This window comes from Mustela lutreola, chromosome 4, assembly GCF_030435805.1.
Source record: "Mustela lutreola isolate mMusLut2 chromosome 4, mMusLut2.pri, whole genome shotgun sequence".
NCBI lineage: Eukaryota > Metazoa > Chordata > Mammalia > Carnivora > Mustelidae > Mustela > Mustela lutreola.
This window is the reverse complement of record NC_081293.1, coordinates 32,555,631-32,575,540: the sequence shown is the minus strand read 5'-3', so window position 1 is coordinate 32,575,540 and position 19,910 is coordinate 32,555,631. Positions and strand designations below refer to the sequence as shown.

The window sequence follows — 19,910 nt, the reverse complement described above, 5'->3', positions numbered from 1 at the left end:
ACCCAAAATGGGCACTGTGCACCAAGGATGGTGAGTGAGATTGGCGGTATTTGTCTCTGACATTCTCACCTGAATAGTCATATACGTATTTCCTGTCTAAAAGATCATCGATTGACGGGATTTAATCATATCAGCCAATTGGTGAAGGTGCCTTGCAAATAAGAGAGCTCCTAAAGTGTAATTCTGAACCATTATCCAATACGTGAGGAAACTGGGCCCTCCACAGTGGGCAGACTCACTCGTCCCGTGTTACAGACCTAGTTGAAAGCTAGCAGCAGAACCCAGTTTTCCCAAGATAGACATCTAGGTAATCGCCCACGGTCAGCCAGGTGGGTTCTGATGAAAGCTAAATTGCGCCAAATCTCGCGCCTCCGGGATTCGGGGGGCGGGGCGGAGAGCAGAAAGTATCGCGAGATGACGACGTTTTCCCGCGAAGTAGAAGCGCGCGTTTTTCCTTGGCCGGGGGATTGGTGAGGAGGCTGAGGAGGCAGCGTCTGTGAGACTTAGGCGCGCGGCGTTGCAGACCCTGAGAGCCGAGGATCGGGTTCCGGAGTGTGTGTCCAGCCATGCCGGCGCAGCGGCCCGCGAGTAGCGGTGGTGAGTGCGGAGACCCTTCCTCCGGGCGCCCGCGGCGGCGTCCAGGCCGGGGGCGGGGGGGGGGGGGGAGGGGGGCAGCATGGAGGCTACAGCCGAGATTGGTGGGTAGAGCTGACTCCAGGCAGAGACGGAGGGAGGGAGGGCAAGAAGCTGTGGAAGGTGAGTGGAGGGCCCCAGATGCGCCTATGTGCGCGGTGTAGGAGACTTCACACAGCGGGGCCGCGTTTTCGCGAGCATCCCTACTGGTCAACTGGGGTCCTGGCCACTTGTTGACATTGTGGAGACCCAGGATGTTTTCAGAGGACTGTTGCTGGCGTCCCGTGGGTCTTCAGCTTTTGCCTCAGATGCATCCGGGAAAGATTGTTGAATGTGGAATTTGAGTAACCGGTAATTTTTTAAAACTGCAATTTAAAAACTTTATCCCCTCTTAGGGTCCCCGACTTCAGACATGGTTGAACCGGAGCCTGCCGTGATTACTCAAGCCATGCTGGAGGAGGAAGAACAGCTAGAGGCTGCTGGACTTGAAAGGGAGCGGAAGATGATCGAAAAGGTAATTTAGGAATCAAGTTCATCGTCGTTTGAGCCAGCAGTGACCTTCCTCGGAGGTTTGGTCTCCCGTCTGCTTTTTTCTTGATCTTTAAAACGGGCTGTTATTTATCTATTAGTATGTTTACTCAGCGCTATCTTTGAGACACCTTTGCTCGTGCTTTCAGTGATGCTTCTGGGATTTGTAGTCTAGGTCGGAGAACGTTTCAGGTTGCTTCTTTAGCTAGATTAATTCTTCCAAAATCGGTAGTGAATTTCTTTGGTATTTAGTGCTATTGACCACCTAAAGTGATAAACTTGCCGTTTTCCTTTTGGTTTCTTGGACTAGTGCTAAGTAAGATTGTTTAGGTAAAAATGGGGTGTACATTTTCGGTGATAAGTGGTTTTCTTTTACAGAGTATATATTTTGCAGATGACCGAAGCAGTTTTTAATCACTTGAAATTTCAGTTCTTAAGTGTATTTCGCTCCCAGTAATAAAGCCCCACCTTGTTGCTTCATCATCCCCTGTTCAAAAAAAGGAGTGATAGCCACCCCCTAGGAGCCACATTCTGCCACCTAAATTATTTTCTTGTAGTAATTTATTTAGCACTCCCGGTATTGTGATGCTGTAGGTACTTTTGACATCTCTGCATTTACATATGAGGAAGCTGGGGCAGTTGGGTGGGGTCACACACCAGTGAACTTGAATTTGAACTCTGGCTGTCTTAGGCATTCTTATCCTTAACCCTCTACCTTAGGAAGTATACTTTAGTATTTAATTAACTCCATGCAGAATTACTTAATTTGGGAAATACTGCACCTCAAAGGCAATTAATGAATCAGTTGGTTCCCTGCTATTTAATATTAACAGAAATGATTCTTCTGCTAGCACTGTTAACACCTCCTGAACACTGTTGTGAATGTTGTACATGTATTTACTAATTGGCTCCTTAACTAGACTATAAAGTAGGTACTGCTATTCATTATAACTATTAAATTTACTAGCTTAATTACTAGTATAAACTATTATTTTTATTAAAGCATTCTGTGAAGTAGGTTCTGTTTTCACTTCATTTTACAGATGAGAAAACTGAGGCATGTAGAGAACGTGCCAGGAGCGGGGAGTTCCACAGCTTTAATAGAGCCAAGATTGTAATGTAGGCCATGTCATTCCAGAATTCACACTTTCTAACCACCATGCTGTACTTTCACTCCAGTAATACTGGTTTTGTTACTATTCGTCAACTATAGTTAGCCATAACCAGTTACGGTAATGTTAAGAAATTGTAATAGAAAAACAAATTTTAATAGAGTTGGGAAGTCAACCATGAATCACCTTTTGCCTTTCCTCATTGTATAAATTCTTGTAGTACTATCTAGTACTAAGTAGTGTTATCATTACTTATCATTTTGCTTACTGAGAGGATGTCACTTACTGTTTTGTTTTTGTTGGCTGTTCACCTATCAAATAGGCAATCAGTAAATTGTTTATTGAATTTTAAACTATGGAAAAAGAATACCTTATTATTATACAGCATATATAAGATTATATAAATAAAATAAATGTACTTACTAGCCATGTAACCAGAGGATAATTATAAAGGGTGAATCCTGGGGCAGGTGTCTAGAACTGAATCAACTGCAGAGGTTGTAAGAATGGTAAAGCCTTCATTTTGAGTAGTATATCTTCAGTTTTGTGACTCATGAAGATTGTTGGGAAAGATAGTACTATTTGAAGAAAGACTATGAGGTACAATAAAAATACATTTCCAGAATGCATTAATTCAAGGGATGAAACATTTTTACATTTTTCTTTTAAAAGATTTTATTTTTAAGTAATCTATACACCTAACATGGGGCTCAGACTTAGAACCCTGAGATCGAGTCACATGTTCCACTGATTAAGCCAGCCACATGCCCCCATTTCCACATTTTGGAAAGATCTCTCAAAATTTATAGTACCATAAGTATTTGCTGATTAAACAAAGAATCAAAATGACTTCTACTTTTAAGCGAAATATTTAAACTTTTGAACAAACGTTTTGCATCAGTCCAAAAATTTTTTGGAATTGTTATTGTTGAGGGATAGGTATGTTGAGGGATAGCTAAAGCTAGCTTCTCTTTAGCAGTTATTCATCATAGAACTTTAGCAATTTTTTTTTTTTAAGATTTTATTTATTTTTTTGACAGAGATCATAAGTTGGCAAAGAGGCGGGATGGGGGCGGGTGGAGCAGGGAGCTCAGATGCGAGGCTCAATCCCAGGACCCTGAGATCATGACCTGAGCCGAAGGCAGAGGCTTAACTGAGCCACCCAGGTGCCCCTAAAATAGCAATTTCTAATCTATTTTCAATCCCTCCATGAATAAATTTTATAGCTCTCTTCAGTTCTTACACTAAAACCAGTGTGTGCTTTGCCAAAAAGCCAGTAGTATTATGGTCTATTATGATTATATTGCCTTTTTATTTATAGTATTGAAAGAATTTGATTAATTTTTGCACTTTTAACTTGTAAGTTGTTCCTTACTTGACCATGGGGAAAATTCTAAGAATTAGTTTCTCCTTGCTTGTCTTTGGAGACCAAAAAATTGGCAGTACAAAAATAAAGATTCCTTTTCTTTTGGAAGAAAACGTATTTATGGGCATATATTTAGAAGTACTTGAGAAGAGCTTGCTTAAGATTCTTAATGAGGAGCATTAACTTTGCTTTAGGAGATTGTAAAGTTTGTAAAGAGTAGAGAATGGCTTTTACATTGATTTGCTACAGTCATTTTCTTTGGCTTTTCACCTGTATTTCCTTTAGAAAGAAGTTATTGTTAGTCTAGAAGTGGTGAAGAATAGCATTAATGTGTATATTGTTGGGGAGGGGAAAGGTAAAAAGTTATGATAAGTGTTAGAAAAAAGGAAAGTAGCTCAGACTGTGGAGAGTGAAGTGTAACCACCTCTACTCCCAAATCTGGTGTTGGTGTTTGGAGAGATAATGATGTAGACTGTGGGAATTTATGCCTTTGGTGTCCATTAGCATACTCTTCAACTCTAGTTAAAAGATAATTCCTGCCAGGCGCCCAGTGCTTTCCACAGAGCTACAGTTTACCTTAATATAACAGATAAAATTGTTAAGAAACAGTAATGGTAGATAAGGCTTTTTACCAAATTATTTTGAAATACGGAAGGTTGGTGTTGAAGGTTAATAATTGATTTAGTTTCCTAATTATATTATTTACAAATTAGTGTAACATATTTAATCTTTAATTACTTAAAAAATGGGTGCTAAATTATTCTGAACAGGATTTAAGGTAGCATATATATCTAAATTAAGCCCAGAATACTTTAATTAAAGTTTAAACAAATTTTAAAAGTTAAGGATTATTTTTTTTTTTTTAATTGGACAGAGAGAGGGAGATCACAAGTAGGCAGAGAGGCAGGCAGAGAGAGGGGAAAGCAGGCTCCCCACTAAGCAGAGAGCCTGATGTGGGCCTCGATCCCAGGACCCTGAGATCATGACCTGAGCTGAAGGCAGAGGCTTAACCCACTGAGCCACCCAGGCGCCCAAAAGTTAAGGATTTTTTTTTTTTTTAAGATTTTATGTATTTATTTGACAGAGAGAGCTCACAAGTAGGCAGAGAGAGAGAGAGAGGAAGAAGCAGGCTCCCCGCCAAGCAGAGAGCCCAATGCGGGGCTCGATCCCTGGACTCTGGGATCATGACCTGAGCCAAAGGCAGAGGCCCTAACCCACTGAGCCACACAGGCGCCCCAAAAGTTAAGGATTTTTTTTTTTCAGGGGCACCTGGCTGGCTCAGTTGCTGGAGCATGTGACTCTTGATCTCAGGTTTGTGAGTTTGAGCCCCATGTTGGGTGTAGACTACTTAAAATATTTACCAAAAAAAATCTTTTTTTCAGGGGCGCCTGGGTGGCTCAGTGGGTTAAAGCCTCTGCCTTCGGCTCAGGTCATGGTCCCAGGGTCCTGGGATTGAGCCCCGTACCGGGCTCTCTGCTCAGCAGGGAGCCTGCTTCCTCCTCTCTCTCTGCCTGCCTCTCTGCCTGCTTGTGATCTCTGTCAAATAAATAAATAAAATCTTTTAAAAAAAAAAATCTTTTTTTCAAATTCTAAATAATTTCATCTTTCAGTTTATAATATCTATTTCATTCATTGACTATTGTAATCCAGTAACATCGGTAATAGTAAAAGAAACACTGTTCTAAAAGAACTGAAAATAGTTTTGTAAGATGTCAACAGAGATTATCTGCATGGACAGAATTGGTTTTGTTTGTTTGTTTTTAAAGATTTTATTCATTTATTTGACAGAGAGAGACCACTAGTAGGCAGAGAGGCAGGCAGAGAGAGAAAGGGAAGGAGGCTTCCCCCTGAGCAGAGAGGCGGACAGGGCTGTGGGACTCGACCCTAGGACCCTGGGATCATGACCCGGAGTCTTCAACCCACTGAGCCACCCAGGCGTCTGATAGAATTGTTTTATGGGTGTTTTTTAAATATATAATTTTTTTTTAAGATTTTATTTATTATTTGGACAGACAGATCACAAGTAGGCAGAGAGGCAGGCAGAGAGAGAGGAGGAAGCAGGCTCCCCACGGAGCAGAGAGCCCGGTGTGGGGCTCCATCCCAGGACCCTGGGATCATGACCTGAGCCGAAGGCAGAAGCCTTAACCCCCTGAACCACCCAGGTGCCCCTAAATATATAATTTCTCTAAAATGTGTACTTATTTTCATGTTATTTATCCTTACACATTTTATTGTCATTGCTTTTGTAATAGAAAAGTTTATTTTGAAAGAAAAGCTGGAGAGATGATAGAACATCTAGGAAATACAATGGTCTCTAAAGTACATCAGCCGCTATGCATGTATGCATACATGTGTGTGTGAACCCTCATGTACAAACAAACTTTGTCTCAGGAGTAGGTTGGTAAGGTTTGCATATATTTAGCTTTGATAGATACGTTCAACTGGATTCACTTCAGCACACTTAGTGTGTTGTAGGTTTTTTTTTTGTTTTGTTTTTAAATTGAGATTATACTGAGTTGACAGATGATGAACTGGATCGTGCCTGTTTAGGTAAATAAAGTTCTGTTGGAACATAGCCTTGCCCATTTGTTTCTATATTGTCTATTACTGCTCTTGTCCAAAAAGGCAGAGTTGAGTATTTATAAGACATATGCTCAAATATTTAAATATTTACCCTTTGGCCCTTTACAGAAAGAAGTTGTGGACCACTGAACTGTACTATTTATTTGTTACTTTTATGTTTTTCATCATGTGCCCTCTGGTATTTTTTTTTAAATATTTTACTTTATCATTGTGAACTGAGAGAGGATTCCTCCTTAACCACTAGCCTACTGTAGATTTAGAAATCACTTAATAAATGGTGTGTTAAAGTAATATAGAAAGCAGGTAATTTGACGATGTATAGGAGAGGAAAGTTGAACTAAGAGTAGGAATAAAACAAGCCTAAAAACAAGGGCAAAACTGGGGACACAACGCTGAGGAGGAAGAAGTTTGTAATAATCATAAGTAGGTTTAGCATGTTGAAATATTTTGACAGTGCAGTTTTTGTTTTGTTTTTTGTTTTCTGAAGCAATCTCTAGGCACAACTGGGGCCCGAACTCATACCCTGAGATCAAGAGTCGGCATGCTCTACCGACTGATCCAGCCAGGCATCTGGACAATATAGTTTTAAAATTCTAAGAACATTTGTTTTAGTTCCTAGCCAATTAAATTATTTATTAATTCTGATGCTCTTTCGAATAAAACTGGTATGTAAAAATTTTCTGAAATCATTTGATTGTTTAAAAAACTTAAATCTACTTGAAGTATTTAGTTTATAATGTTAATTTTATAACTTTCAAAAATTGATGGATGCCAGTAAACATGGCCAGTGTCTGAAATGTCAATATTTTGGTATCTAAGCTGCATCATACCAAATGGCATGTTGAACCCCAGAATCCTATTTTTTAAGCTATTTGTCCTGGTTTTGGGTTAAAATAAACCATTTTTAGTAAAGTTAATACTAGAAAAATATTTTTCCCCATTAATTACAGGAAATATATCAAACTCAAAGAGCATTTATTTAGCCTTTATTTTTTAACGTCTTGTGCAAAACATCATGTATGTCAGAAAACTTAACAGTCATGGAAATTTTCTTTTTGGATAGGCTCGCATGTCTTGGGATAGAGAGTCTGTGGACATTCGGTACCGTAGACTTCAACATTTACTTGAGAAAAGCAATATCTACTCCAAATTTTTATTGACTAAAATGGAACAGCAACAACTAGAGGTATGTGTATGTAATTGATTAGAACCAGTAGCTTACATTTTTAAAAAATGACTTTATTGAGATAAAAATCACATGCAGTAAGCTGTACACATTTTAAGTTTACTGTTTGATGGGTTTTGACCAGTGTATAGATCTGTGTAACCACCAGCACAGTCAAGATGAGGAGCATTTCCGTTACCCCAAGAACTTTTCTTGTCTCAGTGATCCCCATGCCTGGCCTCCAAGACCTCTGATTTCTGTTTTCTGTCACAATAGATTGGTATTGTTTTTTCTAGAATATACAAATGGAACATGCATTAAACACTTTATTGTGTCTTGCCTCTTTAGCTCAGCATATTGCGATTCACTTGTGTTTATTCAGTAGGTCGTTCTCTTTATTCCTTTTTTTTTTTTTTTTTTTAAGATTTTATTTATTTACTTGAGAGAGAGGCAGTGAGAGAGAGCATGAGCGAGGAGAAGGTCAGAGAGTGAAGCAGACTCCCCATGAGCTGGGAGCCCGATGTGGGACTCGATCCCGGGACTCCGGGATCATGACCTGAGCCGCAGGCAGTCCAACCAACGGAGCCACCCAGGCGCCCCGTTCTCTTTATTCCTGAGAAGGATTCCACTGTATGAATATACCTCTGTTTATTTGTCTGATTTTTATCCTGTCTAGTGATAGTTTTTGGATGCTGGAAATCGTGGACTTTATGTTACTTAGTCTTTTTTTTAAAAATTGATTTATTAAGATATAATTGATACATACAAAACACATGTATATAATGTACAGTTTTATATGTTTTCACATGTATACACCCATGAATTCACCACAATCAAGGTAATCAACATAGCCATCAACTCAAAAAATTATGCCCCCCTTCTTTTTTAATTAAAGTAAAATTGACATAACATACTAGTTTCAGATTATGATTCAGTATTTGTGTATGTTGTGAAATGATCACTACAGTAAGTCTAGTTAACATCTTTTACCATACATAATTAACAATTTTTTTCTTATGATAAGAAATTTTAAGCTTTACTCTTGGCAACTTTTAAATATGCAATAGAGTATTACCAACTATAGTCACCAGGCTGTATAATGCATAGCCCTGACTGACTATAACTGGATATTTGTACCTTTTAACCTGTCACTCAATATACCACCACCAATCATCAGTCTTTTCTCTGTATTTATGAGCTTGGGGTGTTTTGTTTTTTTTTTAAGATTCCACAAATTAGATTATATGGTATTTATCTTTCTGACTCGTTTCACTTAGCATAATGCCCACAAGGTCCATTCATGATTCAAGTTGCAAGGTTCTCTTCTTTTTTATGACTGAATTCCTGCCCCTTTTTAAATTTTCTCCCATCCTTCACTTCCTGTCTTCCTCACCAAATAGTCACTGATCTGCTTTCCCTTATAATAAACTCATTTGCATTTTCTTTTGATGATATATTTTTTTAGCTTTTGTATTTCTGAAAAAGTCTTCATTTGCTTTTGTTTTTGGAAGTTTTTTTTTTTTTTTGAGTGAAGAATTTATTTTTCTTTAGTGCTTCCTTTTTTCTGCCCAGGTGATCCCTTATGTTTCACTGCTTTCTTTGATGTTTCACTGTTTTCTAGTTTACATTGATTGTGACAAAACCAACATTTTTTTTTCTTTTTTTTTTTTTTAACATTTTACTTAATTTGAAAGTGATTACAATGGGCGGAGCAGGGGAAGGAGGAGGGAGATGCAGGGGGAGAGGGAGAATTAGCCTCCTTGCTCCAGCAGGGTTGGACTTGGGACTCTACCCCACGATCACGAACTGAGCCAAAGGCAGATGCTGAACCAACTGAACCACCCAGGTGCTCCAATAAGCCTTAAGTCTTAATGGTGTGCCACAAGACAATAAGCAGTCTTAACTGTCTCCTTCAACCCTCTTACTTTTCTACACTTCATTCTAGAAAAGTGTGTTTCTGCCTTTGGGCCTTTGCACTAGCTGTTTTGTACTTGGAACCATCTTCTTGTAGATATCTGCATAGCTTACTTCATCACCTTTAAGCCTGGCTTAAACGTTTTCCTGATGAAGCCTGCCCTAACAATCTTAAGTGAAATTGCTGTCTGAACCTTTTCTATCTGCACACTCCTGACCCCCTTTACCTTGTCTGTGCTTCCCATTGTACTTATATGAGATAACTATATAATTTATTTATTGCCCACTACAACCTACGAAGATTTAAAAGCTTGTGCAAATTTCTTTTTTTTTTTTTTAAAGATTTTATTATTTATTTGACAGAGAGAGATCACAAGTAGGAGAGAGGCAGGCAGAGAGAGAGAGGAGGAAGCAGGCTCCCCACTGAGCAGAGAGCCCGATGCGGGACTCAATCCCAGGACCCTGAGATCATGACCTGAGCCGAAGGCAGAGGCCCAACCCACTGAGCCACCCAGGCGCCCCAAAGCTTGTGCAAATTTCAAGGCTACAGTAATCCCCTATGTCCCCATCATTCACTGGTCAGTTATCAATCAAGATTTTGCTTTTGCTAAGTATGTTTTCCTTTGCTCATGAACTTTTGTATGGTAAAATACAAATATAGGAGAGCAAAACAATCCACACTTAATAGTTATTATAATGCATGTATCTTTTTTCTTTTTAAGATTTTATTATTTGACAGAGTGTGCATAAGCCGGGAGGAAGGGGAGAGGGAGAAGCAGACTCCCCCTGAGCAGGGAGTGCAATGTGGGACTTGATCCCAGTACCTTGGGATCATGACCTGAGCCAAAGGCAGACACTTAACTAACTGAGCCACCCAGGCACCCAAGGCATACATTTTTTAACCACCTTTTGGAAATGGTTTGAATCCCTTTTTGTCTGTCTTTTAAAGCTTTGTTAGGGTGCATATGGAACAGCTTTTAGTCTGGTAGTAACTTGCCCCTCTTCTGAGTGCTCTTGTCACTTTGCCTGATGGGTACGAACTGTTCCTGATCCATCCCCTGTAAGCACAAGGGATTACTTTACTTGCTATTTTCTAGTTGCCTTGGTTTTATACACTCATGTCACTGATAGTTCTCAACCTGAAATTTCACCTACATACCTTGAGGGCTTTCTTTGTGTACCTGACCCTGAGTATGCTAGCTGCTGTTAAGTTTTGTCCTCTTGTCTCTTCTACTCAGGGAGGCTGTTGAGCTGCTGAATTCTTCCTCCACTATTTGCACTTGAGAATTGCCTTCAGGCAGTAAACTGCACAATCAAGATTTGTCTCATTTGTTTCCCTTTTTCAGTGTTCATTCTCCTTTGCTGCATATTGTCTGAAAATCACTGTTTAAAATACTTATATGGATTTCAGTTGTGTAAGGCAGGAAGGTCTGTTTCCTGTTGCTCCTTAAAGGTTTGAAGTGGAAGTGCTCCCTCGTTTTTAAATCTTTATATAGCTCTTCATTGTGTACATGTTACTTGAGCTGTGTGTTTTATACTTTGCATTTTCCACTTGTGGCACTAAGAAAAAAGTATCTTACAGGAACAGAAGAAGAAAGAGAAATTGGAGAGAAAAAAGGAATCCCTAAAGGTTACTAAGGTAATATAGAGTAAGCTAGAAAGTCCTTTATGTTACCTTAAACATTGAGGAAATTCCTCTGTAGTCTTAACTTTATAGATCATCTACTTAATTTTAACCTTCTTTATCTGAAAACCTATCTTTGTTATAAGCTGCAGAGGAACATATAAAATCTGTTTTCTCAATATTCTTAGATATGGAAGGAAAGCTAAAGTATAACCCTTTCAGTTTCTTATTGTTTTTCTTAATTTCAAAATTTCACTCTTCTAAGTGGCCAGTTCTTCTGGTGCTCATAGTGATTATTTTTTACCCTTAATGCCTCCAACCTCATCATGTCAGCGTGGATCCATAATAATTTAAATTTGTATCGTGCATAGTTGCAGCAGTGAAGCCAAAATTGGAGCAAATTTATTCTATCTGCTAATAACATTTCAGATAATAGAGCATTCATTTAGGGATAGCTTGAATTTTAGATGTGATCTTTTGGGGTAAATTTGTTTTAACATGAGGCTGTTTAATGCCTTATTGTTGGAATTTGTATAAAGAACAGTTGTACTAGTGAAAGGAGAGAGCAACATTTAGAGTACTTACTGTGTGTCATGTATTCTAAGCTTTACATTTATTTTTTATTTTTTATTATTATTGTTTTAGGTTTTTTTTCTTATTTGATAGAGAGAGAGATCACAAGTAGTCAGAGAGGGGGAAGCAGGCTCCCTGCTGAGCAGAGAGCCTGATGCAGGGCCTGAGCCCAAGGCAGAGGCTTAACCCTCTGAGCCACCCAGGCACCCCTTATTTTGGGTTTTTGAAGAATATAAACTTAAAAGATAATTTTACTTGTTTAATCATTTACTCCCTACTCTTCAACCTGTAGGTTTAATCTGTTGTTCACTTTTCACTTTTGCCCAGCTAACTTTTTATGTCAGGGTTTTGCCCCCGTCCCGCCACGGCCGCTGTATTCAATAGGTGCCAACCATTAAGTTCTGCCTGTTCCATCTCACTGGTCCCTTTTGGTATTTTATATTTTTAATCCTCTAACTTTTTTCTAAAGTTTTTATTTATTTATTTGACAGAGACACAGTGAGAGCAAGCAGGAGAAATGGGAGAGGGAGAAGCAGGCTTACTGCTGAGCAAGGAGCCTGATTTGGGCCTCGATCCCAACCTGAACCAAAGGCAGATGCTTAATGACTGAGCCCCCCCGGCGCCCCAGTCCTCTAACTTTTAAACTTTATTTTAAAATTTACCTTTTTTTTTTTTTTTTAAGATTTTATTTATTTTATTTGACAGATCACAAGTAGGGAGAGAGGAAGGCAGAGAGAGAGGGGGAAGCAGGCTCCCTGCTGAGCAGAGCTGGATATAGGGCTCAATCCCAGGACCCTGAGCTCATGACCTGAGCCGAAGGCAGAGGCTTAAACCCACTGAGCCACCCAGGTGCCCCTTAAATTTACTTTCTTGAGACACCTCGCTGAATCATTCGTTTGGGGGAGCACATGACTCTTGATCTCAGGTTGTGAGTTTGAGCCCCATGTGTGGTGTAGGGTTTATGTAAGAAATTTAAAAATTCACTTTTGTTATTTTGATTTTTTATACATACTTTCTCCCTATTCTTGATCTTCCTTTCCACCTCTCATTTTGAAACTTTTTTTTTTAACATCTCTTCCTTTCCTGTATTTCCCCTCACTAATATTTTTAAATCAGTATTCTCTTTTATTTCTGCTTTCAGTTATATTTAATTTAAAAATTTTACTGAAAATGAGTTGTCCTTCCATATCATACCCACTGAATATCTTTAGCATAAACCTGCAATTACAGAAAATGTACATGGCAAAATAAAAATGCCTTCTGTGTTTAATTTGGAAATATATCAAATGGGAAAAAAATGAGGAAAGTAGAGTCATCAAGAAAAAGGAATACACTTATAAGCAAGTTCTAGTGGGGAAATGTAGAAAGAGGTTACATGTTGGTAGGAGTAATAGAGTTGCGGATGTGACTCAAATGCAAGGACATTTGGCATTTATTTACTTAGTGTCTTTTAATATGTAATACCATAAAGTCCCTAGAAAAATAATATCCTAAATTCTTGTTTTGTAGGGTAAAAATTCCATTGATGCAAGTGAGGAGAATCCAGGTAAACTTCCTTGTTCTACTTTTGAAGGATATGTTTGTATTTTCACTTTTATTGCTATCAAAAATAAAATAATTTTTTTTAATAGTCATGAGAAAGAAGAGAGGAAGAGAAGATGAATCCTACAATATTTCAGAGGTCATGTCAAAAGAGGTAAAAATAAAGTGGGGAGGGCCCATAAGATTCACTGTTGAGTAAAACTGGTGGATTTCGAACTACATTTAAAGCTGTATGGATTGCTATTACATACTTGGCTTTTCAGGCTGTGAAGGGACTGTTTCAGGGAAGAAAATGGCACTATCTTCCTGTTTGCTAAGGGAATGTGAGCTTGGCCTATTTAGAAATTATTATAATGAAAAGTTACTATTATCAGATATTTCTCATGACTTCAAGATCTTATCTTCCCTTGTTGAGGACCTTTAGGGAACTGAAATCATGTAGTCATTTTTATTTTATTTTTTATTTTTTAAAGATTTTATTTATTTGAGAGAGAGTGAGAGCACAAGCTTGAGGGAGAGGCAGACTGCCCGCTGAGCAGGGAAGGGAACCTGATGCCGGTCTATCCCAGGACTCTGGGATTATAACCTGAACCTAACTGACTGAGCGACCTAGGCGCTGCCCATCCCCCCCTTTTAGTCCCTTTTAAAACCAGATCCTTTTTTATTTTCTTGTCACCTGTTACTTCATAAAATAGAAATTAAAAAGCATATTTAATTATAACAAACTTTAAATATCCCTTAGGCATATTTTAATGTTACATTCTTACATTTAAAAAAAAATTCTAACATTGTTATTTACTATATTTTTCTGTAAACTGAGATTCAAACTCTTGAGATCTTCATAAAGTATAAAATACAAAATTTCACATACTTATGTTTTGGATGTACTCTAATATTTTCCTTCTTTTTTTCTTTCATTTAAAAATAATGGTCAAGACCCATTTGATTGATTATGAATATGGCCTACAATTTGAAAAACACTATTATTTAAGTATTACTTAGACTTATTGAAATTCAGGCAGTTATACATTTATCAAATGTTGGTAGCATATCAGGTGTGGGCAAACTTTATCTTACAGGTATAAGATCAATTGATCAAGGAGCTTAGTAGATAACGGTCTTTGCCTTAGCTTTCATCCAGTGAGAAATAAGTAGTCAATTGGGCTCTTTTGAGCTTATAAACGGACTCTAAACTGAGGCACTAAGTTCATAAAATTTTAATTTAGAAGGTGACATCTGAGTTGTGACTTGAAGCATAAAAGTCATTTAAAGGTTGGGGAGAGTTAATAGGGAAATAATAAGATAAAGAGAAGGTAGTGAAGAGTGAATAACCTTTGCTAGAATAATCTTTGACAGACGTCCAGAGGCAGGAGAGATCCTGGCAATTTCAAAAACTTTAAAGTACATATTTGTTACCAGTTTGTATATAAATGAAAAGGAGGTAAGGAGGGTCAGGAGTTTAGTTACAAGGTTTAATTTTTAACAGTGCTTCATAGATAATATTAGGTTTGTTTTGACTGATTCACACATTGTTTTTCAAGAAGGTTTAGCTTAGTCATTGTATTTATTTATTTTTACTTAGTTTAAAAGACAGCTCTGTTCCATATATCACTTCAGCCTTAGGGTATGAATATCTATACTTAAATAGTACTTTACATACACATGTGACAACACATGTAAGTATGTATATATATTTTTGTCAGCCACTTAACTCATGTGTCCCATCATCCTACATATCTTAAGTTTAAGATACATTTGAAGTTTCTTGAAAGTATCTACCATTTCATCCCCTTTGTCCTCTGAACATGCTATTCTCTGCTTGAAACCTACTGTAACTTAAATCTTTAATGATTATGTCCTGATGATAACTTTTTCAGATAATTTGATATAATACTCCCCTAACTCATTAAGTGACATTCAGGTATTGCTTGTCTTCATAACTTTAGCATCTGTTTTTCTTTTTTTAAAGATTTTATTTATTTATTTGACAGACAGAGATCACAAGTAGGCAGAGAGGCGGGGGGTGAGGGTTGGGGGGTGGGCAGAAGCAGGCTCTCGGCTCAGCGGAGAGCCGGATGTGGGGTTTGATTCCAGGAACCTGAAATCACGACCTGAGCTGAGGATTTAACCCACTGAGCCACCTGGGTGCCCCCATACCCTTAGCATCTAGTAGGTACTTCAAAATCAGAGTACTTCAATTCTGTATTTTTAATTTATTTGTCTTTGCCTCTTGCTCAAAATTACAAACTCAGATGTCTATCCACAGAGGTCCCACAGTGGGATAGAGTTGAGACTGTAATACATTTGGAAGTGAATCCTGAAATACCAGGAGTAGTCACAACTTAGACTGTAGAGCAGGGTTTGGAAAACCTTTTCTGTACAGGGTCAAATAGTTGTTGGCTTTGAATAGTTGAGTAGTTGCATAACTAGTCAACACTGAACTTGGCCTTTTGTAGCCTGAGAGCAGTCATAAGCAGTCATAAACTAAGCAAATATGCTCAACTTTGTTCTTTTTTTTTTTTTTTTTTTTTTTTAAAGATTTTATTTATTTATTTGACAGAGATCACAAGTAGGCAGAGAGGCAGGCAGAGAGAGAGAGGAGGAAGCAGGCTCCCTGCTGAGCAGAGAGCCCAATGTGGGACTCGATCCCAGGACCTGAGATCATGACCTGAACCGAAGGCAGTGGCCCAACCCACTGAGCCACCCAGGCGCCCCTGCTCAACTTTGTTCTAATTAAACTTTACAAAAACAGGTTGCCAGCTGGAGTTGGTCTACATGCTATATTTGCCAATCCCTGTATTAGAGGATTATTGTCATATGTGATTTCGGATTTAAGTCTCCTCAGTAAGCTTTGGCTTAAAAAAGAAACAAAACAAAAACCCTAGAAATTTTAGGAGCAAATAACCCAATTTTTAAGTATTGTTAACTAATGCAGAGTTTTATAAGACACTGTAATCTTAATTTTGCTTGAGGTCCACCAGTTTTGAGTCCTGTATTTTAATTACCTTGAGAGCCTATCCTCATTTCTTGGCATGAAGATAGAACAGAATAGAATATTTTATAGAATATTAGAATAGAATATAACAGAACAGAATAAATACTTGTTGAGTAAATAAATGAATGAACTACATATATTGCTACTTTATTTCTGTTTTCTTAATGTTCTAGGAAATTTTGTCTGTGGCTAAAAAAAATAAAAAGGAGAATGAGGTAAGAGATTTATGAGAAACTAAATATAGGTAATCTCCAGTGTACATTTTTTTCTCACTAGCTATTCTATTTCTTTTTTTTTTTTTTTTTTTTTTTTTTAAAGATTTTATTTATTTATTTGACAGAGAGAGATTACAAGTATACAGAGAGGCAGGCAGAGAGAGAGAGAGAGAGAGGGAAGTAGGCTCCCTGCTGAGCAGAGAGCCCGATGCGGGACTCGATCCCAGGACCCTGAGATCATGACCTGAGCCGAAGGCAGCGGCTTAACCCACTGAGCCACCCAGGCGCCCGCTATTCTATTTCTTAACCTTAAAAAAAAAAAACCTTACTTCTTTCTTATCCTGTCGTGCTGCTTACTTACATAATCAACTTAAGGTGTTCTACTGCATGGTCCTTAATGTGTAAATATTAGTTTATGGGTCCTTGGGAGTTTAGCGGTAATGCGAGTGCCTATAACAAAATGCATTCCACGTGTATATATTCCACAGCTTGTGGAAGCTCTAAGAGGTTCCTTAATCTTGTTGCTCATATGAAATGTTGTGTTTGGATCTGTTTGGGAAGACTTCTCACACCATCCCCATTTTCTGTGGAGAGATTCCTTGTTACCTGAGTATTCACTGTCCATATCCCTTCAAGTACAAGATTTCTTAGTTCAAGTTCAAGATTTCATATGAAAATGCTTACCAAGGGTTATAAAAATTAACTTACCTATCAAAGATTAATAGGCTCTTGGGAAAATTGATGACATTATAAATGGGAGCTATTCTTTTTGCCCATCATAATTTTGACCAAAATTTGTTTCTTATATCAGTGCACTAATTTTTATTCTTTGTTCTGTATAAGGATTAGTTTATGATACAGTTAAAATTGAACAATGTTAAATATAAATAAGAGTAAGCTTTTTTTTTATAATATATAATTGCATATTTATTTAATTAAAAGATTCTATTTAAGAGTGTGCCCATGAGCAGTGAGAGGGGCATGGCAGGGGGAAGAGGCAGACTGGGAAACAGGCTCCCCACTGAGCAGGTGGGGCAGGGCTTATTCCCAGAACCCTGGGATCATGACCTAAGCTGAAGGCAGACCTCTAACCTACTGAGTCACCCAGGGGCACCTTTAGTTACATTTTCAAAGATAAAGCTTCAGTCTAATTTCCCATGACTTAATATGGAATTTTGACCATTTTATAGTATGCAGTAAGTAAGTGTGTACCATGCTTATGTTAATTCTGATGAATTTTGATAAATGTATGCATTCATGTAATTACCACCCAAATCAGGATCTAGAACCTTTTCATATGATAGAAGGATCCCTTGTATCCCTTGCTAGTCATTTCTCCCACCACCAAACTTGGAGGCAACGACTTTTTGACTTTTGTCGGAGACCAGTTTTTAACCTTTTTCACAGGTTGTTTCATACAAATAAAATCCAAACATGTATCTTTTATTTCCTGTTAACTTGTTACTCAACATAGTTGATACTCATTTATATTGTTGAGTTTATAAGTAGCTTTTTTAAAATTGCTGAGTAAAATTCCATCAAATGAATATTATAATTTCTTTATCCATTCTCTGGATGGGCATTTGAATGGTTTCCAGTTTGTGACTTATGAATAAGACCACCATGATAATTTGTGTACAAGTCTGTATGGACGTGTTTTCTTGTTCTTGAGTATATACCCAGGAATGGAGTTGCTGGGTCATATTGTAAATGTATGTTTTAAAAGAAAATTCTTTTCCTGAAGTGAACACACCATTTTACTCTCACCAGCAGTGTATAAAAGTTTCTGTTAAGAAAAATAAAAATAAAATAGAAGTTTCTCTTGATGTTACTACCAGCATTTCATGTTAGTCTTCTTAATTTTAACTGAATATGAAATGAATTTCACATTTTATTGAATGTGAAATAAATCTTGTGTGGTTTTATTTTGCATTTTCTTAATTGCTAATGTATATTTTCATGTTCTTAATGGCTTTATGTTTTCTTTTATAAAGTTTCTATTCACATCTTTTGCCCATTTATTGTTACCTGCCCTTTTATTGTTGATATATGAGTTCTTTAAAAATGCACAAGTTCTTTGTCAGATTTATGTACTATATTTTCTTTCAGTTTGTGGCTTGCCTACTCATTTTCTTAATGGTGTCTTTCAGTAAGCAGAACTTCTAAGTTTTACAGTAGCTCAGTTTATCGCTTCCCCCCAACCCCTTTGGTAGTTAGTGCGTTTTTGTCCTGTTTAAGAAATTATCCGAGGTTATCAAGATACTCTGCTTTCTTCTAAAAGCTTTATGGTTTTGGTTTTGACTTTATGATGAACATCACAAATGAATTTTATGTATGGAATGGTAAAATTCAGGGTTTGTAATTTTCCAGTTGAATGTCTAGTTGTAGCATTATTTGTGACTTCTCATTTATAAGACTTCCATCTGAATTGACTCAATCCTCGTTTTCACATTCTTAAATGTGAAATAAAGAGTTGTGGACGTCACTAACCAGTAAAAGCTATCATTTATCATAAGTTGGTAATGCGTGTCATTACAGATAAATTGCTACTCTTAAGTGTGATGTAGGGAGTGTTTTTTTTTTTTTTTTTTTTTAAAGATTTTATTTATTTATCAGAGAGAGAGAGGGAGAAAGCAAGCACAGGCAGACAGAGTGGCAGGCAGAGGCAGAGGGAGAAGCAGGCTCCCTGCCGAGCAAGGAGCCCGATGTGGGACTCGATCCCAGGACGCTGGGATCATGACCTGAGCCGAAGGCAGCTGCTTAACCAACTGAGCCACCCAGGCGTCCCGATGTAGGGAGTTCTTAAACTTTATTTACTTTGCCCCTTTTTCTTCAACAAATGTAATTTAGACAGAAGTAAATGTTCCTGTTTCCTTGAAAGGATTTTTTTCCTTTCTATTTTATAGACATTATTTTTAATTTGGGTGAAAGAAATTATTATTAAGAAAATAGTTTAATAAATTCTTGAGTCGCTCATTTAAAAAGTTTGGATGGGAGGTACAGTTGTAAAGGTCATTTCAATAGTGTGCCTGTAATCTGTAAGAGTTATCTCAATTTTTTTTTCAATGGCTTTTGCGTTTGTGAGAGAATGGGGGTAACTATCTCTAAGGTTTTATTCAACAAACGGTTTTATTTCTATATACTTAATGGGTAAATTTTGATTAAATTTTCTGATAAATAGAGGGTAGCAGCATTATGTATCAATGTTCTAATTAAGCATTTTTTATTCACAGAATGAAAGTTGTTCTTCTAATCTCTGTGTAGAAGACCTTCAGAAAAACAAAGATTCAAATACTATAATTAAAGACAGATTGTCTCAAACGGTTAGGCAGAACACTAAATTCTTTTTTGACCCAGTTCGGAAATGTGATGGACAGCCAGTACCCTTTCAACAACCAAAACACTTCACCGGAGGAGTGATGCGATGGTACCAAGTGGAAGGCATGGAATGGCTTAGGGTAATGAATTCTCAAATTTAATAGAAGATATTGGTTCATATCTGTATAATAGCCTATTAATGTGCTGTAACATAACTTGAGTTGTTCCTTCCAAGTTCATTATTAAATGTGAAATTCTGTGTGTAAATACTTAACTTTCAAATTTATTTATCTAGACTAAATTTTTGGTATTTTATTCAAGATTGCCAACACATCTGTGGTT

At 37.5% G+C, this 19,910-nt stretch overlaps 1 protein-coding gene across 1 annotated transcript in view; it reads left to right on the top strand.

Moving 5' to 3' along the window:
• Positions 1-408: 408 nt before the first annotated feature.
• The window catches only part of HELLS (helicase, lymphoid specific), a 39,293-nt gene continuing 19,791 nt past the window's right edge, over positions 409-19,910 (top strand). The window contains exons 1-8 of the mRNA XM_059169407.1: positions 409-597; positions 1,029-1,147; positions 7,286-7,408; positions 10,884-10,940; positions 13,008-13,044; positions 13,130-13,194; positions 16,209-16,250; positions 19,484-19,708. Coding sequence (XP_059025390.1) covers positions 567-597; positions 1,029-1,147; positions 7,286-7,408; positions 10,884-10,940; positions 13,008-13,044; positions 13,130-13,194; positions 16,209-16,250; positions 19,484-19,708 — 699 coding nt within the window. The 5' untranslated portion in view covers positions 409-566. The remainder of the gene's footprint in view (positions 598-1,028; positions 1,148-7,285; positions 7,409-10,883; positions 10,941-13,007; positions 13,045-13,129; positions 13,195-16,208; positions 16,251-19,483; positions 19,709-19,910) is intronic.